General features: G+C 38.3%; 1 protein-coding gene across 2 annotated transcripts in view; it reads left to right on the top strand.

Moving 5' to 3' along the window:
• MOB3B (MOB kinase activator 3B) overlaps positions 1 to 27,994 on the top strand; it is an 88,005-nt gene that overhangs the window by 33,795 nt on the left and 26,216 nt on the right. For both annotated transcript variants that reach the window (XM_058826091.1, XM_058826090.1), the window contains exon 3: positions 4,465 to 5,072. In XM_058826091.1, the coding sequence (XP_058682074.1) occupies positions 4,655 to 5,072 (418 nt within the window). In that variant the 5' untranslated portion in view covers positions 4,465 to 4,654. The remainder of the gene's footprint in view (positions 1 to 4,464; positions 5,073 to 27,994) is intronic.

The following is a 27,994-nucleotide window of genomic DNA, read 5'->3' as shown; positions in this document are numbered from 1 at the left end:
AGGAAAGGATATTGCCACTCAACCACTCAGTATCATTCCTGAAAGAATGAGGAATAGAGACTTAGATTTTAAAAAGAAAATATAGAAATTTAGAAGTCAGCTGATGCAGATGGTGTTCATATTGTGTATTGCTGGATAGACATGTCTGTGTGTGTTTTTTGTTGGGAAAGTTATGTTTCCTCACAGCCTGGTTTAATAAAACAGGATTTATATCAGCTACCTTCCCAGCAGACCTCTAAAGCTTGTGTAACTCTCCTTAGAATATCATGATGAAAGGTATGTGTCTATAAACAGTGTGTCATTTAACATTCTAGTTACCTGTGATTTAGTAGAAAATACATGGGGAAATGATATAGCATGCTTTTAACTCAGCAGTGACTCTGATATGATGCTAGTCATGATGTGTTGTTTGTTGTGGGTTTTTTTAATGGTATCTGCATGGGTAGGATTGGTTTATTATTTCCATATGTTGATATACCTGATTTTAGGCCAAGTTTTTATCTCTCTCTGTGCACAAACTGTAAGACAGTGTTGGTCACTGTGGTGCTGATGCCATGGATGAAGCTTATGAGGTCTGGTTGTCCTGAGATCATCTCCACATCTGTGGTTACCATTCTCTGCATGGCTCTTCCAGTAAGGGAATTCACCCAGCTGCATTATATGTGCTGTGGAATAGTTCATCAGGAAAAGATGTTGGTTACTGTCCCAGAAATATATTGCTCTTAGAAAAAAGAAGAGAAACTGAGTCATTGGGAGGAATTACCTCTCTGAGCTGTCCATACCAGAACAGTCATTTAGTTCAGAGGGACATGCAGGACACTGCATTAAGCCAAACGCCATGAGTGATAATATTATTCTTTATACCTTCATGTATAGTCAGAACCTGTCATAAAAAATTAGAAGGCAGTTTTTATCACTTTTGACACAAATGTAAGACAGGAACACTTCTGCTAGCATTACTGTAACTGTAAACTACAAGGTATCTCTTATCAAAAGACAAATTTAGTTTTATATGGAATGAAGGTGGGTGCTACTGTACCACAGATTTCAAGGAGTTATGACTCAGTCTGATCCATACCACATTGCCCACAGTGTTTCAGCTCTGAAGCAATTCTCCCAAGACCAATTGAGATAAAGAAACTCAAAACATTTTTCATGCTTGTAAGGTGAAAACTGTCATAGAAGCAAATGTGATGACTGGCAAGGCAAGTTACATTCTCAGTGCTTTAAAAATGGTGAGATTTTGTTTATCATTTGTTGTTGAAGCTATCTGATGAGTTTACATTTTGCTAATGTTAGGCAATTTTGAAGCAATAGCTTTGATTTTTGAGCTCCCCCGTACAAGGTTTTAAATGACAGTATGTGATTTGTAATGAATGAAAAAAACTGTTGTCATGATTGTTGATTTAAACACAGTACAGGAAGTTGGAAGTCTAAAGGCAATTGAGTTCCTGCAAGGGATTAGTGATTCAGGCCTAAGCAAAGGAGTGGCCTTTATTACCTACTACCTACTACCAGTAACACCTGCCACTTTATTACCTAAGCAGAAAAGATGCTCATAGAGCCCAACAACTTTGGCTAGCATTCTCCCATTAGCGTCAGCCTCTGAAGGATCCAAAACTAAAATGTCTGTGTTTGATCTCTACTGAAAATAAGGTGAGTATGTTCCTTTGTCTCCTGTGAGTAAACGGAAAGCTTCTTTATTCCAAGGAGGTAGTAGTGATGTTGTTTGTAAATGTTTAGACAAAGCCTAAATTCTTACTTCTTTGTTAATTTCTGTTAGTTTTTCAGTAAAGACAATGGCTAATTACATAGCAAATACCATGGAAAACCAGGATGCAAAAAAAGTATTTCAAAGGATTGATTCACTCTAGTATTTTCGCAAAGGTCAGGTCTTAGAATTTTCTATTTTGCATTCTTAAATGTGAGAATACATGAGAAGGCAAGTCTTCATCCCCTAGCATTGCACAGCCTTGGCTTTTATTGCAGGATACTGAACAGAAGATTTTCCAGACCCAAAATGTATAGGAAATTCTTGCTTGTTCTGATTCTGCCCTGGTGAGTTAAATAATTTCATCTAATGGCACAGTAATCTTTTGGATGAGTCTTTGAGGTGAATTTAAGCAGAATTTGTGTGTGCTTCCACAGAGACTTTCAACATCAACATAAGACTTGAAATGATGAGTTGTTTGCTGGATGTTTTGATTGTATTTTCTCTGAATTAATTGATTTTATGCAGATTTCCTGAATATATGGAAAGGAGTGGGAAACATTATTTAATGTGACTAATTATGCTTCCGTATTTAGTAGAAAACAGCTTATAAAATGCAGTATATTCTGTTTTTCTTGAAGGAGCTTTAATTGCAGTGAGTATTGTGCTTCAAAATGTCTCTTTTGAAGATGAGTTTTATTTGGTGCTCAGCTTGTTGTTTTAAATAAAACTCCTTGCATGTTCTGGTGAATATTTGCAGGTGATGGAGTCAAACCACAGAAGAACACCAGGTATATTAATGTGGGGAAGTTACCTGAGCTGTAAAATTCTGGACTTAACCTGCTTATTATTGCAAACTGGGACATTGGCTCTCTGCCATCTCCAAGTGTGTCAGTCACAGGCTCAGTCTATGCAGCACTACACACCTATATTTTTAAGGGCTTTTAAATAAACAAATACAGATGGCTGCCACAGAGTATTTGAGAGCTGGAAGTTTTAAACAACAAATTGTAGGGCAAAGTTGACTATTTAAAAGTACCTTCATTTCCTGCCAATGACACTTAACTGTTCCAAGGCTACTTTTGTTTAAAATCTTCTTTCCCTGACCTTTGTCAGGGAAAGAATTTCTGGACTGGAATATTCAGTATCTCAGTCTTTGAATATTACTCAAGGTACATGTCAGATATGACAATAATCTCACTGGAGTTCATTCCAAAATTTCTCGGATTTGCAGATACAGAAAAAAATGACTGTTTATGAGGTCATGATTGGAATATTCCTCCATCATGCCATCAGGAAAAGTTGAAGCAAGCACTTCTCAGCTGATTCTCTGTGACTGCTGCTTGACAGCAAATTAGCTTGCATGCTAGTCTTTCGCGTATTTGGAAGAGGATTTTTTGAGGCACTTACATCCTATTGTGTGGACACAGGGTCTAGCACACCAGGTTTCTCTTTGCTAAGGTAGGTGTTGCTTTCTTGTGGTTATTAAGAAGAATGCAAGAGCTTTCTCTCTTCCTTTTTTCCCCTCTGCAATGCCTTAGGCAACTGTCTTCAAAAGAATTTAGTGCTAGGCACACACACTGCCTAGTAAAATTTTCATGGATGTGATTTCTGTTAAGGGAAACAGTAGAACACAGATAATCCCATAAGAACTGGCTACTGGTAGGGGAGGATTTTTGTATTGCTATGCAGATTTAACACATATTGTGTTATTTAATTTAAATATTGCACAGAATGAAATGTTTATTCTCTAAAATTGTTAATAAAATCTTCAGTACTGAAACCAAAGTTTATTTGAAACAGCATCTATCTCTCCTGTCTCTCCTAAGTGTATGTATTTAATGATAATATACTCTTTTTCATGTATATGTATATATAAGAGCAAATAAAGCTATTATGCAGTAATTTATTTGTTCAGTCAGGGTCACTGTTGAAACCATTCAATTGCCAGCTTAGGTTAGATGGAACAACACAAAGTCTGTGCTCTTGCTTTTGTAAGAACAGTACCAAGTATTCCCCTGCAAAGAAGATGAATAAAGTTATAAAAAAGTGGCTTCACAATTGCTAATAGTTCCACACAATCCAATAGCAATCTAAGTCCACTAGTGAATTTCGGAAGGTGGGTCAATAAAAGTAGTAATCTCTATACAGTTTTGTGGGAAACAGGAATTATTTCTGTGCAATACTATAGTTGTCCTTCTTACTAGGTTCTATGTGGTTTGCGAAAGCAAATACCTTAATAATTTAAAAAAGAGAACAGATATGGGTAAGTTTTTCTTGCTGATTAATTTTTCCCACAGAGATGAGCACTGAAGCTATAACAAATACTTAAATGCCCCATTGGTAGCTCTAGGAGCAGTTAGATAAAGATTCTAAATTGTCACATAGTATTTTTTCTACTGAACTTATATGCACATTTTGAATGTTAGGCAGTGATTATAAAAATGTAGTAAAGTGAAAAAGTTGGTTTCGAAATTTGAAGATCATACAAGAGGTATTGAATTTTCATCTTTAAGAACCTCTGTTTGGGTAGATATTTAAAAAGAACAGTGAAGTTAATTCCCTAATACTTCAAAAAATGAGACACTTAAAAAAAATTAAATCTCCAGATTAGGGGTTTGGCAGTTTTTAAGGCTTGCTTGTTATATATAATTTTTCCTGTTGTAATTGCTAGAAAATTCTGTAAATCAGTAGCAAACTGACAAGACCAGACTTGAGCTTGCCATTGATGTGTATCATTTCTATATCCTTAGGGAAATGAAACTTTCAGGGAGGCTTTCAGGAGGAAGAGCTAATAAATTGCTCTGAAGTTGATGCAAGCTTCTCTGGGAAGAAGAGCAGGGCCTGGAAAGCCTGTGATAGAGAGCAGCTGTCTTCAGATACTTGCATTATATCTCAGACGTGCTTTCCTGCCAGCTACTTCGGTGCAGAAGATTAGCAGACATGTCCATAGCACTCAAGCAAGTCTTTAATAAAGATAAGACTTTCCGCCCAAAACGCAAGTTTGAACCTGGAACCCAGAGGTTTGAACTTCACAAACGAGCGCAAGCATCTCTCAACTCGGGCGTGGACTTGAAAGCAGCTGTGCAGTTGCCCAGTGGCGAAGACCAGAATGATTGGGTGGCTGTTCATGTTGTTGACTTCTTCAATAGGATCAACCTCATTTATGGAACTATCTGTGAGTTCTGCACGGAGAGGACCTGCCCAGTGATGTCTGGAGGCCCCAAGTATGAGTACCGGTGGCAGGATGACTTGAGGTACAAGAAGCCCACAGCATTGCCAGCGCCCCAGTATATGAATCTTCTCATGGACTGGATCGAGGTGCAGATCAACAATGAGGATATATTTCCTACAAGTGTAGGTAAGTGTAAGGAAGAAGTCATAAAGCATAAATTGCCTTTCATTCTTGGAGTAAGCGTGTTCTCTTCCCACATATTTAAGGACATTAAAGCTGTTGAACAACAGGTGGGGAGGAGGAGGAATCAGAAATAGCATGCAGTGTATGAAATGTTAACTGTGGTTGCTTGGTATGTTAAGAGTTTGTTAGCCTTAAATGTTTGTCCCTGATGAGCTCCTCAGGTTAATCACGGAGAGTGATCAGCATTGCATTAGTACCTTCTTGAAAGCTAATCAAATTTGTATGACTTCACACTTTGTCCAGCTACTTAGACAGATACAGAATGGATGGATAGCAAAACTAGTCACTGCTCTCCTAGTGTGTACATTTATGTTCAAGACAGTTGAGAGTTGGGAATGCAGTGAACTTAGCCCTCCCACCTTCTCTTGATTTCTCATCCAAAACTCACAAGTTGTGAAGTGAATTATTCTCCAAAGTATTGTTTTCAGTACTACATATAACTAATAAGCATTGCTGTTATTTAAGCAGACAGCCCAGATGAGAGAGCTGTTAACAGCTTCACAAATTTCCTTTTATAATATTCTCTCTCAAGAGTGGCACAAGTAGGTTGAAGTATCCTTGCTGAAAGTGGAAGAGTGCATTGTGTAGTGTAGACAACATAAATATTTAGCTGTGGATGCATGCGACAACAAAAAAGTTATACTTTAGAAATGTCATGTATTTTCATGATTTTAAGCAGTTTTAATTAATGGGTCCTGATTTACTGCCTTCAAATGGAAAAGCTGTGAGCTTGCTGTAAGAAATGTAAGTTGTTGTAAATTAGTTGGCCCAGATAAATAACAAACAAGAAAAATGCCATACGTTTAGATTAGTTCAGCCCAATATTTTGGAGTTTATAGGCAGCTAGGGCCTGCGACTAATTGGTAGATGATGCATCAAGGAGCCTGTGTCTATCAGTGTTTCCAGACCTTTGAATTACCTTACTCTCGGACTTGATGGCTATTTGTCTGGACAAACCTCTGTTTTGTTTGATAGTTTCTATGACTTTTCTGTTTTACTCTAATATGTAGAAAGGATGCATTAACTACATTTTTAATCAGGACTTTGATAATATGGCAAGAAGAAGGAGGATATCAGATGAAGCAGTGTCATATATTTTGTGTAGTGAAAAATGGGTCTGATTCCTCGAGCATTGGCTGCTTTTTGTTTCTTCAGGGTAAATGATTTTTGGCATTGGTGATTGGTTGAAGGTGCAGAGAGGTAGGTGATTTTGCTTCCACTGGTATTTCTGCAGGGTTTTATTATACCAAGTTTCTGCCTTGGAGTATTGTTGTACTGTATTAGGAATGGCAGAAGCATGACACAGACTCTCTTGGATTGGTTGCAAAAGGGAGCAAGTTTTATTCTTCCTGATCTTCTTTTATGGACAGTCCCGAGAAGGTCTGAAAGGTGAAACTCTCATTGGTTATTAAACAAACACATCACCATCATTGGACAATTGGGAACACCATCCCTTGACTGTTTCTTGCAATTAAACAAGGATCCAAACAACACCTGCAGAGGTTGTTTTCCTTCTCCAAGGACCGTTTGGATTCCTCCTTATGATTTCTCAGTCCAGAGTGAGAACCTTGTGTGACTTAGTTTCACACAGGCTCAAGCTAATGCCTGAAGCCTAAAAAAATCTATTTTTTGACTATTGTCAGTTCCCATTGAGTATTTCAATATTGTTCTGGTTTTTTGTGGTTTGCATATGAAGAAAGTGTTTTCTGTCAGCAGATATGGCGAGCAGGTAGCACTAGTGTGCTGATGGGTTTTACTGAACCAGCTAATAATCCCTAACACACAAGCATTCAGCCCTAGATGCTCCCCCATTATATTTGTAATAAGACACTTGTGAAGGAACTTATATCCTGATGGTTAACCTATTGTAAGCTAAGAATGAAATCAGTAAATACTCCCAGTCTACTTTGCCTCCCAGCAGCTTCTGTTGTTGTCTATTAAATCAAACATGAAGAAACTGAAAAAGGGGAAAGACATCTGGTCTCTAAAATGCTGGACTCTGTTAAAAGCCAAAGCAAAGCCAATGAGTCAAAGCTCATTGTTCACAAAATCTTTGTCTCACTCTGAATTGACAGGAAAAGGAAAGGGACAAGTCTACTTGTGTTGGACTGTGCCGTATTCATATTATATAAGAGATGATTGGACAGTCCCATAAAGAGATGCTATAAATACCTTTTGAGCATTGTTAGAACAGGACTTGTACACCTATTCCTTTCTTGCCGCCTCTTCAACCTTTGTTGCAGATAAAGTATGCTGGCCCCCACACACTTCTCATTATCTTTTCTATTTACCACTTTTTGTATGAAATTGTTGATAAAATTGTTCAGGAGGCTTTTGATCTTGCAATTCAGGAACAGATATATGCTGTGTTGAATTTGGTGTTCTGGGTATCTCTTAGGTGAGCAAGTCCCTACTTAGGGATCTGTTCCTTGGGTCAGTTGCCTTTCAAAAGAATCCTTTTGACTGATTTTCACATCAGTCCCATATTTGGATGTGATACTACCTGGTACTATCTGAGTACTGCTCATAAAGCTGTTGAATGAAATGCAGTCACTGAACATGTATATTGTTCTGCATTTCACAAGTGATCAGAGAGGGAACCTTCCTTGCTGTGTTAGGTACTGTTTATTCCTACTTGTTCTGCAGCGGCCTTTGGTTAGATTCACCATAGGCATAGTACTAATTAAAATCTCTATTTTCATTCATATAAATTAATGGCAATGAATATGACAATTGTTCATTCTTCAAAGGAGCTTAAATAAATCTTGAAAGATGATATACTCGGAAAACAAAACAGACCTTACTAATAGGACAACAGCTTTAAAGTGTTAAGTGGCTGAAACTTAGAAATTCATTCATTGCTTTGAATCTTTCTAGTCTAAAGATAAGTGTTCTGGGGGGAAAAAAAAACAATAAACAAACAAAAAAAAACCAAAACATGTCCAGTGGATGGTGTTTGGACTGACTTTTCCATTAGTGAGTTTGATGGGGAGATCCAGAGTTGGGTAAGTAAGACCTGTTCACAGAAACCCTGAACACACTTTTCTCAGCTTAATCCTATTAAACTCTTCCTCCTTCATTTGCCATACCTCATGCAAACTATCTAAAGAAGGATTTCAAGAGCCGTGATTAAGTGCAGCTTTCACTAAGGAGCTAGTTTCAAGGAATATAATTTCAGACTATGGATAGCCAGGTTTAGTGGGATCTTAATTTTGTGGTGTTGGTGTTCCTCTGTGGTTTAAAAGGAAAAAAAAAACAACAAACAACCAAACAAACATGAATGCAATTAAGTTATATATTGTTATAAATATTATATTTAACCTTGTCTGTGTTGATACTGGCACAATGGCCTCTGGCCTCTTACCAGTCAACCTGTAGTCTGGTATTCCCTCTCTGCTTTCCCCTGTCTTTCTGGTTTATTCATTTTCTGGTAAAGAGCCTCTTCCCTCAACCACTCTCCCACTTACAGGGAGTTGATTGTATGGAAGTAGAAGAACTGTCAATAATTGTGTGAAGGTGATAAAAGCAGGTGCTGAATATCAAGACCACTTCTTTATATAGCAAAACTTTGAGGACTGTTTTTGTAAAACAACCTCACAATCTGTAGAGGATTGCAGACATGATTATGTTCTTCTTATTATTTCCATTATTATAAATTTCTTTATCTATTTAAGTGGGTTTAAGACATTTAAGAGGCTGACAGCTCTGGAAACAAGCTCTGTAGGTAACCACACAGAGATCTGTCTCACTCCTCAGTGAGCAAGAATGAGGTTACAGAGGAGAGTCTGTGTGCCTGCTCAGCCACTACAGTGAAGCTATCCACCCTCAACGTGATTTTTTTGTGATGTGCTTGTGGTTTATTTAGTTTTAGAGTAAATTCTGTGGTAAAAGTTGTTCTATAGGGCACCTAGTAGTCTCACTATTTAACTTTTCGAAGAATATATTTCTCAGATTTTGGTAAATAGTCTGAAGAAATAATTTGGAGTGGAAAGCAGTGGATCCTTGGAACAGATGGAGTGTTTGTTGAACTGTAATTGTCAGCTTTCACCATATGAGTTTTGTCAATGTCAAAAAAGGAGCTAAGAAAGAAAGTAGCTCTATTCTTCTGTGCTCCCTTTAAATCCTGATTCCCAAACATGATAAATCTGTTTGCTTTAGTTTTTTTTTCCTATACTCATTGTAGCCTTTAAATGAGAATAATTATGTCTTGTTTGGATTTTCAGTGAATGGAATGCTGAGTTTTTTCTGTTGTAAGAAAGATACACAGAAATTTAAGGCCACAAGGCATTATGTCACTTGTTCTAATTGGAACTCCAGCATGACACAGGCCATAGAACATCACCACATGATTCCTTCATCAGATCCACAGATTGAAATGAGAAGATGGTCATACAACAGAAAATGTTGCTGAAATTAACAAAAAATTAGCTTCTTTTCTGGCTTGACATAATTAATTTTTTTCCACAATGAAGAAAATAAAGCAGTTGATAGAGAACACAGGTTGTGATATCTCCCTCCTTCAGGGTTTTCAAGACCAGGCAGAATAAAGCCCTGAGAAATCTGATCTGATGGGATGCAGGCTTTTTGCAAAATCAGTGCTAGCTTTAATTATTCTTTGATTCTGAATTCCAATTTCAGCACTGCCAGGCTGCCTAAGGAACTAATAGAGCTAAATTGATTAAAACCTGATTAAACAGTTTAAGAAATCACAGTTTGACATTTAAAGGAAATACAAAATCACTTTTAACCTATGAGAGTTTCTGTATAGACGGATTTAAAAAGTTAGTAATGGAATCAAATAGACTAGTTTTGGCTGATAGTAAAGTAAAAAGAAAAAAAATACTTTGAGCATATTTAAAGCCTAGGACTTCAGCTGAAAAATTAATGTATCTTTATCAATACTTGGGCAGTTCCATGTTTGACTAGTAAATTTTGGTAGCTAGCAGCCTCATTTCTGCACAGAGCATGTGTGTAATGCTGCTTCCAAAGAAAGTAACCCAGTTTGTCAACACAAGGCGCCTACAAAAGCAGAGCAGGATTCTGGAGGGACCTTGTGGACATGATTTAAATTTTTCAATGGTTTCCTACTAATACTGTGATAGAATTTTCCTGGATCTCTATCTAGTAATAATGGTTACTGCTTGAGGCACTTTTCTGAAGGGGTAGGAAAGCAGATGACTGTTGGATGTGAATAGACTATGCTCAACTACTTTTACTGAGCTTGACTTTCTCTTTACTTGACTTTTAAAGGTGTCTGCACAATACAGCCTGTAGAAATGTGGGGACCATGTTTGACATCACTGACCTTTTCTTACCGTTATATCTCTCTTATTCCTCTTCCAAAGTATGAGGAACTGGCCATAATTGTGTTTGCTGAGATTTCCTCCGCATACTTCTTTATTTTTTTGCAGCTGTTGCAATTGCACTATCTAGGAACTGGCATTGTTTCATACACACCCACCCTGCAATAAGAAATATGCAATCTCTATATCTGGGATGTTTTCTTCTTTTTGAGACAAAGCTTTGCCAAGGACCAAAGGGAGGGGTCAGATTGCTGGCTGTTAACTGGTAATTCAGTCACCCAGTGGTGAATGCATATAGCTGTGGTCTACCACCTGAAGACTAATGTAAAATCCAAATAATCCTTCCTGCTTGATCTTTGCACCTGTCACACTGTTGATGAATTTGGTCTATAAAAGGGTTTTATTTTGTAAAGCATATCTGCTTGCCCCTGTTGCTGTTCTTTCTTGATTACTCCTTCAACATGGATATGCCAGCCAAGAGCTTTGAATTAATCTTTGTGTCAATGAAATAAAGAAAATTCTGCAAGACACAGATTGTTCTATGACTACATCTTTTTTCCAGTCATTAAACTTTATTAATTCTGTGCTTATATGTATGTTACAGCAGCAGCACAGCTACTGTCTTAGAGAGTTTGGTGACTTGAAATATACATGTTTGGAAAATATCAGGTAGATATTTTACCACTAGATTACACATCTGAGCTTCCTCTTCCTTGCACCTTTTTTCTGCCCCTGGGGTTCAGGATCTAACAGGTGATTCTAAGTAACCTAAGATGGCAGATGAAACAGCCCACAAACCTAGCATGCTTCAAGAGTACCATCACAAAAGATTGATGAAAATTGCATTAAGTCCATCTGAATGGTGAGTGTTTAGAAGCTAGCTATCTGGTCTTCTTAGCGTTGTATTACGTTCTTGCTGACTGATTATATCTTGGAGGAACTTGATTCCCTATTTGTATCTGATATCTAAAATGCTTTGATTAGTTTAGGTATTCTGCTTATACTATAAGAATAGGGACTGAAGCTCGGGAGTAGTCTAGACAGTCCTCAAGCCATATCACTGTTATCCTTTCCATGTGCCTTGCTTAGTGTACCCCCTTGGTCTGTTGCTATGTGTACCATTCCAGTTATATAAAGGTCCACTGCCAGCTTAGATATATGAATTAACTGATTCTTCTGATGATAAAAGGAAAATACGTGCAGAAAGTAAGAAAGTAAGTGCAAATCTATTAGTGTATTTTCTGCTTTTCCATTAAAAGGATTTGGCATTTTTGCTGGTATGAAGGAATGCTGTCTCACCTGGAGAATGTGCAGTGGTAGTCTGATGCCTTGTGTGATGTGTTTTCAGTATTATGGTAGTCATTAAGGGCTAAAAAGCATTTTTGCTAACGGACTAAAGAGCAGGTCTTGGTGGCTTTCTTCCTCCATTCTCCATTTCTGAAACTTGGGGGGAAAAAAAAGAAATCAACTTAAGTGGTAGAATGAATGGTGGTGGAGGGAAATCTTGAGAGGAGAGGGATGTGTTAACTAGCTCTGTAAAGGTTTCAGGATCTCTGCTCAGTCTGATGATGTTTTTGGAGGAAGAAAGTACAGGATACCTGCAAGTAGTGGCATCCCATGTGGGAACTGGGGTGGTTTGTCCGATATCTGCCATCTCCCTTGTTCTTGAGGAATTCAGCTTTTCAGCACATTTTCATTACCTATGTTGTGGGACAGTAGTTAAATTAGTCTCTCAGAGAATCAGCAACACCACAACCACAACTTCTACCCTAATTGAACTTGTGACTTCTCCTCTTTAACCAGTTTCACAGCACAGCTGGTGTCTACAATGTTTAAGTAGGCATGCTGGGGTGGAGCTTGTGCCCAGCTCAAAAAGTGTGGGAAATGTGATACCTTGAACGTGCTTTACCTTGGGAAGTGGGTTTTTGTGAACTGAGTACTCTGCATTCTGCAGTGGTGTGTGAATTCCTTCCTCTGATGAACAAGAAGAATAGCTTCTTATGTGAGACCTTATAAAAAAGACTTTGTGTCACAGGCTGCAAAGCAGAATGTGTGTAGGAGAAGAATTTACATGTCATAATGACTTTGCTGATTCATTATTTGGAACACAAACAAAATGAGATTCACAGGAACAAATTTTCTTAGTGACTACTTTTTTGCTCATGTTTTTTTGTCAAATTGAAGTGGTTATTTTAGCTCAGAAATATTGTAGAAAATTTATGGTAGTCCCTACTTTGAGAAATGTATTTTCATCCTTAAGGGCAATCTTCTGAGGACAACATTGATACTTTGGGGCATGTTTTATGCACAGTCTGGCCAAGGGAAGAGATGTATGATGGGGCATCATCAGCTGCACCAGATATATGATAACAATCACCAGAATCAGGTGTGGTCATAGAGGCATAAAACTAAAATAATCTAGTCCTAATTTGTTTAAGCTACAATCTCAATTTGACTTCACTGTTGAGTTGCTGGAGTGGCTCTTAGTGTGTGGCTCTTAGGGGACTTTTGGAAGGCCTAAATCCAGGAGAAGATCTTTACTTCAGCCAGAAACATCAATACTATCTTTAAGTTCCTCCATCCTCTTTCAAATAGAATTCTGACCTTCTAAATTCATATATAGTACGTAAATGGAGCAAAATCAGAAAGTATAGGAAGGAAAAAACTTATTAGTTGTTTTTAAATGAGGTTCTCATGTCTTTTATAGGAATTTTTTTTTTAAGCAAGTTAAATATGTATGTAGAGAATACACAGATAAAAAAAAAATGTTGGGTGACTAAAAGCCATGTGTGAACCTTTGTGTCAAAAATGGTGTGGCCAGCAGGATCAGGGCAGTGATCTTCCCTCTGTACTTGGCACTGATGAGGCCCACCTTGAATCCTGTGCGTAGTTATGGGCCCTTCCCTACAAGAAGGACACTGAGGTGCTGAAGCGATTTCAGAGAAGGGCAACAAGGCTGGTGAAAGGCCTGGAGCACAGGTTTTATGTGGAGTGGCTGAGGGAGCTAGGAATGTTTAGCCTGGAGAAAAGGAGTCTGAGAGGGACCTTGCTCTCTACAGCAATCTGACAGGAGGCTGCAGCCAGGCGAGGGTCAGCTTCTGCTCCCAGGTAGTCAGCAACCAGACAAGAGGAAATAGACTCATGTTGTGCTAGGAGGAGTTTTGATTGAATACTGGGAAAAATTTCTCCATGAAAAGCATTGTTAGGCATTGGAACAGGCTGCCCAGAGAAGTTGTTGAGTCGTCTGGAGGTATTTAAAAGACATGTAGATGTAATGTAGAAGGCACTTAGGCACATGTCTTAGTGATGGACTTGGCAGTGTTAGGTTTACAATTCACCTTGATCTTAAGGGTCTTTCAAACCTTAAGAATTTCATTATTCTTTTAGTTTAAACGCAAAGCCAAGAATTATATACTCAGACCTGAAACATTTGTATGTACAGTGTTCATTCTGATAATGCTACAGAGAAAACCATCAAACTTTTTTAACATGATCATTTATAAGTGTGATTAAATCACTTTTGTGTTTACCATTAAAAGACAACTATATTAGTACATTTCTGTGCCTAGTTCTGCATAAGTTCTCTGCCTTGAGGAGCTTTACATGTTCCTAGTAAAAAAAATCAGCAAGAGATTACAGGAAGAAAAATTATTTCCAGGGAAAAGCAGTTTGGTATGGCTTCTGCTGGGATAGATTTTTCTGCATCATATTAGTTTGGTCAGTGTTTTCAGCTGAGCACTCACTGGTAGTGCTGCACAACGACATGATTAGTCCTTGTCTACATGAATGCATCTTATGTATATCTTTTATTCATGGATGTGTTTGCATGTGTTAAGGCCATACCTAAAAAGTGAAAGGTAAGGTGATGGGGTTCATTCTGAAGGGAGTTTATTTCAGAGACTCTGAGTGGCTTCCCTTTAGCTCTGTGGTTGTATTCAATATTTTTTGTGGTATGTAGGCCACTGTAGTCCCTCATGCAGAAGATTGTCAATACTCTGTTCCTTAGCTAATCAGTCTTTTGAGGTAAACAACTTGAAATCTTGACTATGATGTGCTCTTGAAAAAGATAGCTGTTTTTTTTCTAGTGTGTTCATTATTAAGGGTTGTGAGTTGCCTGGAACCTTAACAGATAACTTGAAGTAAGAAGGACAGCAGTATCCTTTTTGTTTTTGAAAAATATAAGTGCATGCAGCCCCGGCCATGAACATATAAGGTTGCTTAGGAGGTAAGAGGAGAAGAAAAAAAGAAGATGTGAGTCTTGCACCATTGTCAGTCTTTGAACTATTAAATACAATGTTTATTTTATTAGAAAACTTTTCTACAGTATGCACAAACCTCCTGCTTATTCACTGTCCCTTGGTCCTTAGCAAAGGGACCCAAGGCTTGCCATATATGTTATGCAAGACAGTGATAAAGTAATTCAGCCATTCATTAAAATGGAGCAGATTTAAGTTTATGTGCTACCTTCAGGAAAAACTGATTTACTCTTGAAAGCAACTTTGAGTCATCATTGGTTCACTATGGGAGAAGAGCTTGCTTGTGTCTTTGTCATAGCTTCCAAACTATTAGCACCTCACAGGATTCACAGCTGGTGTTGTGTACACAAATACTAGTGACACTGCTGTAAAATACATTTATTCACATAATGATCCAATAACGAGTAAGGCATGTTTAAATGGATAATTGTTTTCCTGTCAAAATTGGGGTTTAAGCATAGAATTGTTCATATCAGCTGGTTGTAGTGTAGTATGCCCAAGGCTTGTTTTCTACAACATCCTAGCTAATGGAAACTTCAAAAAGTAAATATCAGAAAAGTTTTTGAAGTATACATAGATCCACGCTAAGTGGTAGAAATCAAAGTAACTGAAAACAAAGAACAGCTCAAGAAAAATGGATACGTGCCAGCTTATGCTCTATGCTTCAATAGGGCAAATATTTACTCTGGTTCTAGCATGGAAAACTGTTACGTGCTGGGGAACTGCCTGAAGGTTCAGAAAACCTAAACAAAACTTAGAAGCTTTGGTAGGTTATTCCTACCTGTTTCTATGAGTCTATCCAAGAAAGCATAAAATGCTCTCTTCAGTTTTTTCAATGTCCTGGAAAAATCAAAACACAAGCCTTTGGATTTTCAGAACTGCAATGCAAACACTTCTATAAATATGAGCGATATAAGGCATGTCTGTAGGTGGAGTAAGTCCTTGATAACTGTGAGTTGTGTTTTCTCAGTTCACCAGAGTAGGCCTTCCTATGTGACTTGCTTGCTTGCTTCTTAAACAACCATCCTGTGGCTGTTCATGGGAGGTGTACAACTTTACAGGATCATGGATTTTAAGCCCTGTAGAACTTCATCTACGTCTCCAGTCTGTCCATAAGTTGCCTCTGTGCAGAGCTGTTACTCCCATGAAAATCTACTTTCTCTTTGACTGGAATTGCACAGATATAGAACAGAATCTGGAATTTAATCGTTCTCTTTCATTGTCTTCTTAACGTTGTAACTGATTGTGAGCTGAGCAGTTTTTACTGAAGCCCATTAACCAGCACATTCCAGAAACTGCTTGCAGTGAAACAGGAAACAAAATGTGCATCCTGCATATGCCTTTTGGTGTTCAAAGACAAAAGATGAAGGCCAATCTTATAAATGTATTTGTGACAGGGCAAGTGCTTGAACTACAAACCTATCTGACGAGTAAAAGAAATAATGTAAATAGTTGCCTTCTCTGTTACCTTCTGCTAGCCATGTGGATAGGACTGCATAAGCTGACTTGAAGCAATAAACTTTGCTTATCCTACCATAATGGTCAATGTAGGCCCCATGTGCCTAAGCAGTGGCTGAGAGATACCAGGCAACTGTTAATGCTGTAGCTCACATTAATGACAGATTCCTCAGAGAAAGGCTTTTCAGTCTGACAGTCAGCCTGACTCTTCAGGCTCTTCAACGTAAGTTGTAAGCTCTGTGTTACAGGGATTAACAACCCTTATAATACAAATTCTTCAGTTACAGTGCCACAAAACTTACATGTGCATTGTACGGACTGTGGAAATATAAAATAATTTTTGGTGCCTGACACTGTTTATATGAAACCCCAAGTCATTACACAATTTTTTATTACACATTTAGCCTAAAAAACTGTTTAGATTTTCAAGTCCAAAAGACTGTTTCTCTATTGTTTCCAAGTAGAGAAAAACCACAAAAGTCAAGGCCTAAGTTGTTCCCTTTTCCCTGAAGACTGACTCAAGATGCTGTCCAGCAGATGATTAACCACAGCAGTTGGCTCCTCCGTATGCAAATGGATATGGGAATTTCCTAGAAACACAGATCGCTGTAGTGTTTCATATGTCTCCCTTTCCAGAAGTATGCTTCACTTGGAAAATCTTCTGAGTCATGCTTAGAATCCTTGGAAGAGGGGGTATATGTGATGCCTGTTCAGTGACTGTTATATATGACTGAGCAGAAAATACCACTTGCAGGAGACTCAGAGATTGGAAAAGACCTGGAAAATGCTCAGAGCATCTCAGCAACAGTGTGTTTCATAGAGTGAAACAGACTTTACAAACAGTGCTGACACAGGAGATGTTTTATTTCTTTCCATCTCACAGTGAGTCATGTCTAGGAATTTCAGGAAGGTAGTGCCATTTCATATGCTTGAAAATTCACAGTGGAAACTTGTATTTCCTTATCATAATGTGAAACAGTGGCACTTCGACTCCTTTAGAAACAAAAGGATGGTTGCTGAGTAATCAGCAGGAATCAGAGATAATCAAGAAGGGATTAATCAAAGTCAATCAATAGTTTGAGAAGGGAAGGGAAAACAATGAACAGCATGTCTTTGATAGACTAACCTCTCATCTGGATATGGAAAGAAGTATCTTTTCTTTTAAAAAGCTGATGTTCAGGTGAACTGAAAAACTTTACAGTTTACCAATAGATGTATACTATCAACATTACCATGGTGAAATAATAGTGATTGTTATTTGTATGGCATTAACTCTAACCACACTTAACAGAAAAATCTCAGTCTTCTAGTAGACAAATCTCTGAAGCTGGCTATGGCATTCAGCAGCAGAAACATGTCCAAACCATATGTTGGATGACATAATATCTTTTAGAAAAGAGCCAGTGAATATTTAGGCATTGTAACAATACATCTGTTTAGAATTTATATGCTTTAAAATTAGTTACATGCCGTGGCTGCCTTTCTTTTGAATTTTTAGGGCTTGGTTTTATTTGTTTTTTTGTAATGAGGTGTAGTTGTTCAAGAGCCCTATAAGGTAAATGTTTCACTTGTCAAATTGAAGACCAAATCTCAGGTACTCAAAGTAGTCTACATAGTGTATAAGTAGCTGTTCAGGTAGGAAATTCTAAGTAAAAATTATTTTTCTTGAATTGGTCAGTGGTTTGTTTGTGGACCTAGAAACAGGTCACAAACACATGGTAGTGTCAGTGTTGCCAAGTGTACTCTTAATTTGTTCGTAAACTCCTAACTCTGTATATGCATTTAGATTAAAGAGAATGCAAACTGAAAGGCTTTCAGAAAAACTCCCAATGCCATGCATTTCTAGCCCTCCAGGAGAATGCTTGATAAAGTTTCCTGGGGATTTAAAACTGTAGATCAAACAGAAGGGTATTGCCTAGCTGTTTGTTTACTCAGGACCTACAAGATTACACTTCTTTGAACATTTGGTTCCAGATCCCTGGCTTTTAAATTGTCTGCAGAAGCAAGGCTGTAAAGGTCAAAGCAAGGGTCCATTCAGCCAAACAGGGGATGTTCATTGAAGAATGTAAGAAAAGGGAAAGATGCTATTTTCCCAGTTTCCAGCAATCCACATGATAGAGATTGTCTCAGAGGAGTCAAAATATTCTCTGACCTGGGTGATTCTGGTAAGAATGAAAATCTCACAAATGACAACCTTACAATTTTATCTTCATGGTGACTCCCTGTTTTATGCATTTCAATTTCTACTGTTTCAGGTTGCATTGAGAATTTTCCTGGTAAATTGCCCATGAATTTTCCTGGTAAAGAAAAGAGCAGTTAATAGATTGTCTTTGGACAGGCATATGTTGAAAATGTTTCATGTCACGGTAGCAGTCACATCCAGACACAAAATTTTTGAGCAAAAAGTAATGCTAATTTTAGTATTCAGGTTGTGGTGTAACTGGAGCTGGTTGGGTATCAGTTAACTAACAAGATATATTTTTACCACAGAGATTGCAGACATTTTCAGATGTCCCAAGGCATAGGAAAAGGTGTCAAGAAAACCAACAAAAAAACCACCACCACCAACAACAACAAAAAAAAAAAAAAAAAAGGAAAAAAAAAAGGGGAAAAAAAAAAGGCTTCTGAGAAACCAAGAGCAGAAAAGGATAAAAGAAGGAAAAAACCCAAACACAGCTGAAGTTTGTTGACTCAAAGAAACTAAAGTTATTCACTCATGTGGATATTTGCCACCAGCATTGTGATAAAGTTTTGGTTTTGCATAGTTTGTGCCTCCTGCAGATAATTGGGTTGCAGGACACTGAGGATGTCTTTGTAAAGATTCAGCTGCTTGCATGTGAGTGGAGAAATTTGACAGTAAACCAAGCAATGTTGTATATATTCAAGACAAAAAAATTATCACCTGAAATATAGCCTTAGCTAAAATAAAGCTTTTCCTCGTTAATCTCTCCTGTCATCTGCCCAAGCTTACCCTAGCATGTCTCCTATTATAAGGCCTCAGCTATTAAAGTGCACAAAACTTCTTTTCATTCCATTTGCCTTAACAGTTCCTCTTTAAATAAACTGCAAAAATCTTTTTAATTCTCAAAGTGAATGCTGGTAACAACAGGACCTTCCTTGATTTTTTTGAGCAGGCTTTTCTATATGTGTAGTTTTTTATAGGGCTAATTAACAAAAGCTATATTTATTGTGTCTGGATCCTATTTTGTTTGGTAGTGCAACTTCCCCTGACATTTTTTATCATCAGGCTCGGTTTCATAAATACAGGAGAAACAGAGTCAGGCTCTAAATATCATTGACTTTCAGTGTAATTTTTAATCTAAAATCTGACTCATTTATAAAACCTTTCTAAGACAGGCTGATTCTTTATGGCATAACTGGGAACATTAAATTAATGATTTCTGTCATAGGAAGTTTTTCAGAGTCTGTAGGCCAAAACAAAAAATAGATGAAAAAAATGGTAACAGTTCTTTCCAGCACTTGCAGTCAATGCCAGTTTACACTTTGGCTAAGTGACTACTAAGCCAAAACTGTCCTAAAGGTCACAGAAAATTTCTTGAATAGGTGGGATCCTCAGACGTATACCAGTACTACTGTAGTGCATCAAACCCTGTTTATGCATGGGACGACAAAACCAGATTTCTGCTTTGACAAAAAGTTCTGTGTCAGGCAGCTGCAGAAATCATGGAAAAAAAAAATACAGCCACCTTTGAAAGCTATTTCAAGTCTTGCTTTATTCTGCAGTTAAACCCATAAAAGCTCACTGGAAATAGCAACAACTAATGAACTGTAGCTCCTTTCAGCATCATGGGGATATATAGCTGTGGAGGCCACAAATGGATTTAAAGGTCTTATTGAAAAACTGTTCCTTTAGAGAATTCAGAGTCCCCATTTCTTTTAATAGTTTGACTTTTGGTGTGTTACATTTCTGAACTAAACAAGTCCTTTTCAGTCTTACTGCATGTTACATATTGTATTAATGTAAACTGTCACCTGCTAAATTTCTGGCCCCAGACTACAAGACAGATATTCACAAATGTTTCTGGTTTTTAGCAAAAACTATTTTTTTTTTAGCAAAGCTTTGTGCTTCTTTAGTAAAAACTAGCTTTTGTTCTTCCAGCAATGAGAAAACAAACTGTCCAGTGTCAAAGACATACTCTGTCTTCACCCAGGTACCTGGCTGAGCATGTACCTAAGCTGTCTGCATCCCTGAATCTGTTTCCAGTCTCTAGACTGTGCTGTTGGATGGAAGTCAAGTGTGTGTCCATTCCTCTCTTGCTGTTGGGGAATGAATTGCTCTGTGTACCTGTCAAGATACCTGCAATCAGTAGCATTTGGTCTAGGTCTGGTACCCAGGTTACTTTGTCTATACTCCTATAGCCATACAAGTCCAGATGGGAGCTGTACTGTACAGCTCCGGGTTGGCTGATGTGAGCAGGCCTCCTCACCTCCTAAAGTGATCATGTTTAAACCACATCCTAGCTCTGGTGTAAAGGTGTTCCTTAAAGGCTATGAGTGCAGAGTGGTAAAACAGTATCCTGCCAAGATCCTCGCATTTAGGGCTGTACTGGACAAAATTAGAGTCACAGAATAATTTGGGCTGGAAAAGACCTCTTGAGGTCATCTGTTCCAACCTCCCTGTTCAAAACAAGGCCATGTGGAGCAAGTTGTCCAGTCCATGGATGGAGATTCCACAGCATTTCTGGGCAACCTATTCCAGTTCTTGACCAGCTTCAGAGCAAAAAAGCGTTTTGCTGTGGTCAGGTGGTATTTCATGTCTTAATTTGTGCTGGTTGCCTCTTGTCCTGCCAGTTGGACTATGGAGAAAAATCTGCCCCCTCATCTTCATTCTCTTTCATCAGGTACTCATAAACATAGATAAGATTCCTGGATCCCATTTTCAAAGTGAAGAGTCTTACCTCTGAGCCTCTCTACATATGAAAGATGTTCTAGTTCCTTTATCCGTTACCTTTGGAGTCATGCACTTGACCCTGTTCAGTTAAATCCATGTCTTTCTTCTACTGAGGAGCCCAGAACTGGACTGGGCACTCAGGTGCAGCCTCACTAGGGCTCAGTAGAGGGAAGGAACATGCTTGCTAGTGCTCTTCTTAATGCAGCCAAGGATGCTGTTGGCCTTTTTCATCCTGAGAACATACTGCTCACCTGTGGTCAGTTTGGTCTGCCAGAACCCAAATGTCCTTCTCAGCAAAGCTGCTTTCCAGCTACTCAGCTGCAGAATGTACTGGCATGTCAGTTGTTCCTCCCCAGGAGCAATACTGGGCATTTACCTGTGCTGAACTTAATGAGATTTCTCTTCCCATTTTTCCAACCTGTTTAGATGCCTCTGAACAGCACTGCAACCTGTATGATTTATCAAGCACTCCTCCCAACTTTATGTCACCTGCAAACTTCCTGAGGGTGTACTCTGACCCAGTATCCCAGGTCATTGGTGAAAAGGTTGAACTGTATTGGCCCCAGTATTGAGCCCTGAGATACACAAGTACTGACTTGCCTCCAACTGGATTTCAAGACGCTGGTAGTAACTCTTTGGGTTCAGCAGCTCAGCCGGTTTTCAATCCCTGTCCTTGTCTCATTAGGGACTTTTGGATTTGGGTTCTTTTTCCCTTTGAACTGAAGATTGATGAGAGGGAGGCTAGTTTCTCTCATTCGGTCTCAGTTGTTTATTTTTTCTTATCAGCATTACAAGGTACGAGGAGCTATGTGCACTATGATAGAAAAGGGGTAAAATGGCTAACAAAGACCTTCTTCCTATTTCCTCTTTCCTATCTAAATATTGTTTTGATGCAGAAAACTTATGGGTTTATTGGTAAATTCTCCATCCAGGTAAAGTCAAGACTTGGCCAGAGCCTTAGGCTTCATCTGGAAAGATGTCTCTTAAGTCATTTTCAAAGCAAGGGGTTTAAAAATAGCAGCTATGAGATGCTTAAAACACAGCAAACTTTTAGAAGGCATTTGTATAAAACAAATGATCAGATGTCTTAGTTAAATGACTAATTAAATAATTCAGCAGTTAATTTAATCTGGAGTTTCTTTCATAACACTTAACTTTCAACCATGACACATTTTTTTAGAATCTTGGAAACTAAAATAATAAAGATACATTGGATTAGGCAAATGCAAATCTTCTTAAACAAGGAAAAGAGTAAAAACCAACACAAAAAAAAACATCTGTATAGAAGCAGCTGCATAACTTATCTACCAAGATGCATCTGTAGTTAGAAAACAAAAAAAATCTCAAATGACACATGTCTAAAAGGTAATTACACAAAGATATATCAAAATATGTATAAAGCTGGCTGTAAATATGACACTTTATAGATAATGCTCATCATAGAAATCTATAAGTTTACATTATACAGTGAATATGTCATTAGTAAGTATCTGAAAACATCAAGATAATATTTTTAAAACATTCATGTCTTAGTGACTAAAAATGAAATAAGGTAAAAAACTTCTAAATTTTTTGTAAATAACAATCACTATGCTTTTGTGTTACCTATAGAAAACAAAAACTGCAGAGATTATAACAAACAATAGAATTTCTAATGAAATCAAGAGGGCCAGAAATAGCATTCACCTCTATTCTGAAGCAGGTGTTCACCAGTGTTCTGTCACAGCTGTTTCAGCTGTAGTTATTTTCATCTCTCTAGGAAAACAACCATGCAGTTTAAACAAATGTCTTCAATAAGAAGCAATTTAAATTTTAAACTTGTTAAAAATTAATTATGATAAAAGGAAGTAACAAAACTTAACATTAAAAAATACCAAAGTTATAACTTAACTTAAAAACACTCAAATTTAAACATAGTGAAATTTAACTTTGATTAATTCTATTAACACTTAATCTATATTAGATGAAAACACGACTTAATCTTACTCTGTTATTATAAAAAAAAGGCAACCAAAAGTTTGGTATACACTTCTTTGAACACAATATAACAGGAACATTGGTTCAGTATAGAGATTATAGGGATGCAACAAATTTATCACCATTCTGTGTTATCTGGTTTTGAGAATAACCCATAATAACTGCAGATGTTATTAAGAATACCCATTCGTAACAAGAATTTGCTTGGTATATGTTAACACTTGTTACGATTTTTAGAATGCAGTTTTACTAGAGAAAATACAACAACACAGGTTTGGTAAGCTGCTATTCAGCTTTTGTAGTACTTTTCAGAAACATTAAGTCTAACTTTTTAACTAAAATCCAAAATCCAAATTGGTATATATGCTGTTATACATGTTTTTTGTTTGTTTGTTTTGGTTTTTGTTTTTTTTAATAACAAAAGTATTTACATTAAAATTTCCTTATTAAAATTGTAAAAAAAAAAACCAACAAGCAAATGGGTAATATATGGTTAACATAACTTTCAGGTTACTGAAGCTGTATTAAACTAAATCTACAATACATTTACTCAAATGAAAGGAAAGGTTAAAAATAAAAGAAACTGGTCATTAACTTTTTCTGTAGGGTTCATCATATGATCTTTCAATTTAATTTTAAAGAAGTGCATCATGCAAAAATTAACTGTAACTACAGTAATAATACTTGATGATCACTCCATATCATACAATATTACATTATCAGTAGATGTATAGAGAAGATACATCTCTTCTGGGGGCGGTGCCGCAGGTGGGGTATAGAGCTCCGGCTGTGTTTGCGTCACTGCTGACATAATTTTGACTGACAGCTGTGGCTCAAAGCTCACCCCTGGTAGGCAGGGCGCAGGGGCTGCCATGCCCGTGGAGGTCCCGGACCGCTCTGGGTCGGGCCGAACCCTGCCATACCCTCCCAGGGGGACAGGGCTGTCCACTCCACCCCCCTAGGGCCGGAAAGGGACTCGGCTGCTGGCATGCAGGCGGCCAAGGAAGTTTCCCCTCCCTCTTCTGCCTGCAACAGCATACCGAGCGTTGGAACAGCTCCAAGAGAACTCAGACACTCTTGCAAAAGCTCCAAGCCCCCTTTTCGCAGATTCTGCCTCCTCGTCTCTGTATAGTTGTTTTTCTGGGCTTTCAACAGGCTTAGACATTCTCTTTGCTAAGGTAGAATTCAGGAAGGCTGACACAGAGTTTACAGCGTGCGGGAGCAAGGATTCTGCGTCTAACTGAGACAAACCCTTCTGTTTTTCTGGACCCATAGTGTCCCTTGCCTGAGTTTCAGAGTCCCATTTACTGGCGATGACTTCATAAGTCACTGCAGAAGCCGTTAGAAGTTCAGTCGCTGCCTGGTCTCTAAGAGTGGTTTTTTCATATACTCTCATGTTTATCTTCTCCCACAGGCTTGGGGTAAAAATTTTCTCTGAATCCATGTTAGGGAATTCTACCTGTACCCAGGATAGCTTTTAAGCTCATCCGTGGATACAGAGATTGGGTGCTCCTTTACCATAGCTTCCAAAATAGCCAAAACCTCCCCCTCAGTTTTGGACATGTTTCCCATATTTTTGCTCCCTTTTGACGGCTTACCTGACCTCAGGGTCAGTTTTTTTTCAGCTCCTCTATCCGTGATCCGTTCCACAACTCACAGACATCTGGCTTGGCTTGTCCGCTCTCACCAGCACCGGGATTACCGAGATCTTCTTTTTCCCCTTTCCAGGGAGTTTTCCAGCTTTCCGCTGTCTTCTCTTCTTTCCAGCTTTCCACTGTCTTCTCTTTTTTTTTTTTTTTTCTTCAACAGGAGCTTTCAGTTCAAAGTGCCCCACGTTGGGCGCCATTTGTCTCATTAGGGACTTTTGGATTTGGGTTCTTTTTCCCTTTGAACTGAAGATTGATGAGAGGGAGGCTGGTTTCTCTCCTTCAGTCTCAGTTGTTTATTTTTTCTTATCAGCATTACAAGGTACGAGGAGCTATGTGCACTATGATAGAAAAGGGGTAAAATGGCTAACAAAGATCTTCTTCAAGGTCTTTTATATGTCTATTTACTCAATTAACAGGTGCCAACTAAATTATTTTTCTTAGTGACCCAATGACCCAACACCTGTGTGCTGCACTGCAGCATTTTTTACCCAATCACTTACTACCACCCAAAAACCCCTAGGAGAAGAACATGAAGAAGAAAGAAGAAGGACAAGAGACAACACCCTAAATCCTCCATCTTGTCTCCTGTTCTCTAAACTACTCTTCCACCCAGTGATTTAAGAAACTTTCTAATCTACACATTTACACTTTTCCTATCTAACTTTAGCATTTGTTCTCATGTATCACTATGAAAACATGATCATGAATTTCATATTATATGAAATTCAGTGTTTCCTTGAATCCTAGAACTAAATATTAGAAACAAGGGCACACACTCTGTATCTCAGACTCCAACATGTCCTTGTCCACTTTTCTAACCCTCACTTTGTCAGCTTGTCTGTGATGGCAGAGGTAGAGTGACTTCACTGGAGTCAAGTTAAAGAACATCAGCTGCTCTCCCCATTTTATTTGCCTAGCTAGTGACCTCATTGTAAAAGCCATCAGGTGGGACAAGTATGTTTTCCTCTCATAAATACATTCTGACTGCTCTCAATAAACTTCTTGTCCTTCATGTATTTGAAAACGTGTTTCAAGAAGATTGTCTCCCAACAGCTTCCCAGAGACTGAAGTGAGGCTCTGTATCCTGGAGTTCCCCACGTTTCCAACTCACCCTTCTTGAAGACAGAAGTGATCTTTGCTTTCTCCTTGTTTCTAGGAATGTCCCTCAATCACCCTTTCAAAGGTAATCAAGAATAGCCTTGCAGTAACAGTCCCCTCAGCACTTTTGGGTGCATCCCTTCAGGCCCCATAGATCTCTGCATGTCAAATATGCTTAACCTTCCCCTAAGTCAGTTCTTCTCCACTGAGGATAATTATTCTTTTTTCCATACTTTCCCTTTGGTCTTAGAGGCCTTGAATTTCTGAAGGCCAATCTTATTAGTGAAGACAGCCTAGGAAGCCTCTAACTTTTCTGGGTCATTTGTCACCAATTCCCATGCACCATTCAGCAGCAGACCCATATTTTCCTTTGTTTTCCTTTTGCAGTTTGTATACTTGTAAAATCCTTTATTGTTGCTGTTCACATACCTTCCAAGATTCAGCTTCTGTTAGGAGCAATATGCTCATTGCACATCCATGCAGACCTCCTGGAAGATTATCCTGCTTGATTTTATACATGTCTGGACATACCTTTCTTGAGCTCCAGGAGGTGATCCTTTCACATCAGCTAGCCCTACTGGAACCTTCTTCTACATGGGATTTTATCCCTTGTCATTCTTCCAAGCAGACCCCTGAAGAGATGGAAATGGCTTGTTGTGTAATCCAAGGCTGTGGTCTTGATTTTTGCCTTCCTATCTCCTTTTAGGATCTGCCCTCCACTACTTTGTAGTCACTGCAGCTAAGGCAGTCCCTAACTTTTATATTTCCCAACAGTTCTTCCATCTTCAAGTTTTAGACTTGGCTGAGTACCTCTCCTTCTTGGCTCATCCACTGTATGTTCCAGTAGGTCACAATGCACTCAAGAAGTATACCAGATTATTTGAGTCCTACTGTCCTTCCAGCAGATCTTAAGTGTTAAGGCTCCCCTTGAGGACTAGAGTCTGTGAATCTTAAACTTCTGCTTGTTTACTCAAGACATTACCTACATTTTCCTGAGTGGGCAAGCCATAGCATGTTCCCACCATAACAGTTCCCATGTTGGTCTGCCCACTAATCTTGATGCAGAAGCTCTTCACTGACTCCTGTCCTGTCCCAAGGCAGAGCTGTTTGCATTTCAGATGTTCTCGTGCAGCAGGTTATTCCCCATATAACCATGTCAGCAATCATTGCAGTCCTCTAACCAGTCCATGAACATTTATAATGTAGTCACTTAGAAAAAGTGTTACAATTTCTGATATTCATGTAACTATGTTTTAAATGTCATTTTGTGGTACAACCTTAGATGACAAACTAGCCTGAATCTGACCTGCCAAAATATTCTCTGCTGTATCTAGTGGATGTCAACCCCCTTCTTCCAAAACCCCTTGAGGCAGTGTAGCTAAGAGCTGCTGGGAGACACAGACAAGTGGCTCTGGGGATGGATAACAGAAGGTGTGGCAAGCAAAATCTGTTTCGTAAAACCTCTCAGAGTGTAGCTACTTATGCACACTTATTTGTTCAGTAAATATATTTGAATGATATGTCTTGTAGGCAAAGAGAAAAAGATAGGATGAAAATATAGATTATGAATCAAATCACTGATAAATTTTAAATTATTTAAAACTGAAAATTGCCTTCACTGTAGTATGGCTGACTATGAAAACTAGAATATTGAAGATCAGGCTTACTAGTTTCAGATTATTTTTCTTTTCCTCATATTATTTTCTTCTAGAATAGAACAAATAATATCTTCCTCTTGTTTATATTTTCTCTCTTCTTGGTTGCTATATGTTCCCAGCATTCTCCTCTGTAATGTATATATTCATCTGGTCTAGATTTATTCAGCCAAATAGGAATTTACGGCTGCTATCTTCTACCACAAATTCTGTTACCCAATGACTAAGTTTTGACTAAAAATCTATTTGTCAGAATATGATTCCCAAAAGGCAAGTAGTTTGTCTTCCTGGGGGAAATTCCAGTTCCCTTTGCAGAGTGAAGTGGACACTGCTTTCTTTTTTAAACTTCCTATTGTTAATTCCTGTTGACTGAAACAAAGACATGAGTGTGAGGCCTCTCAGCTGCAGATCCCAGCCACTAATTCAACCAGTCAACCTCTGCAGGCTTTGGCAGATGGTTCTTAGTACTGCATCTTTAATGGCCCATTTCCCCTTGCTGGCCAGGGACAAGCTGTAAAATTACCTAATGGTGCTTAAAGATACCTATTAAACTTATC

This window comes from Poecile atricapillus, chromosome Z (assembly GCF_030490865.1).
Source record: "Poecile atricapillus isolate bPoeAtr1 chromosome Z, bPoeAtr1.hap1, whole genome shotgun sequence".
Classification (NCBI taxonomy): Eukaryota; Metazoa; Chordata; class Aves; order Passeriformes; family Paridae; genus Poecile; species Poecile atricapillus.
The sequence above is the reverse complement of the archived record's forward strand: the minus strand, read 5'-3'. Positions and strand labels throughout refer to the sequence as shown.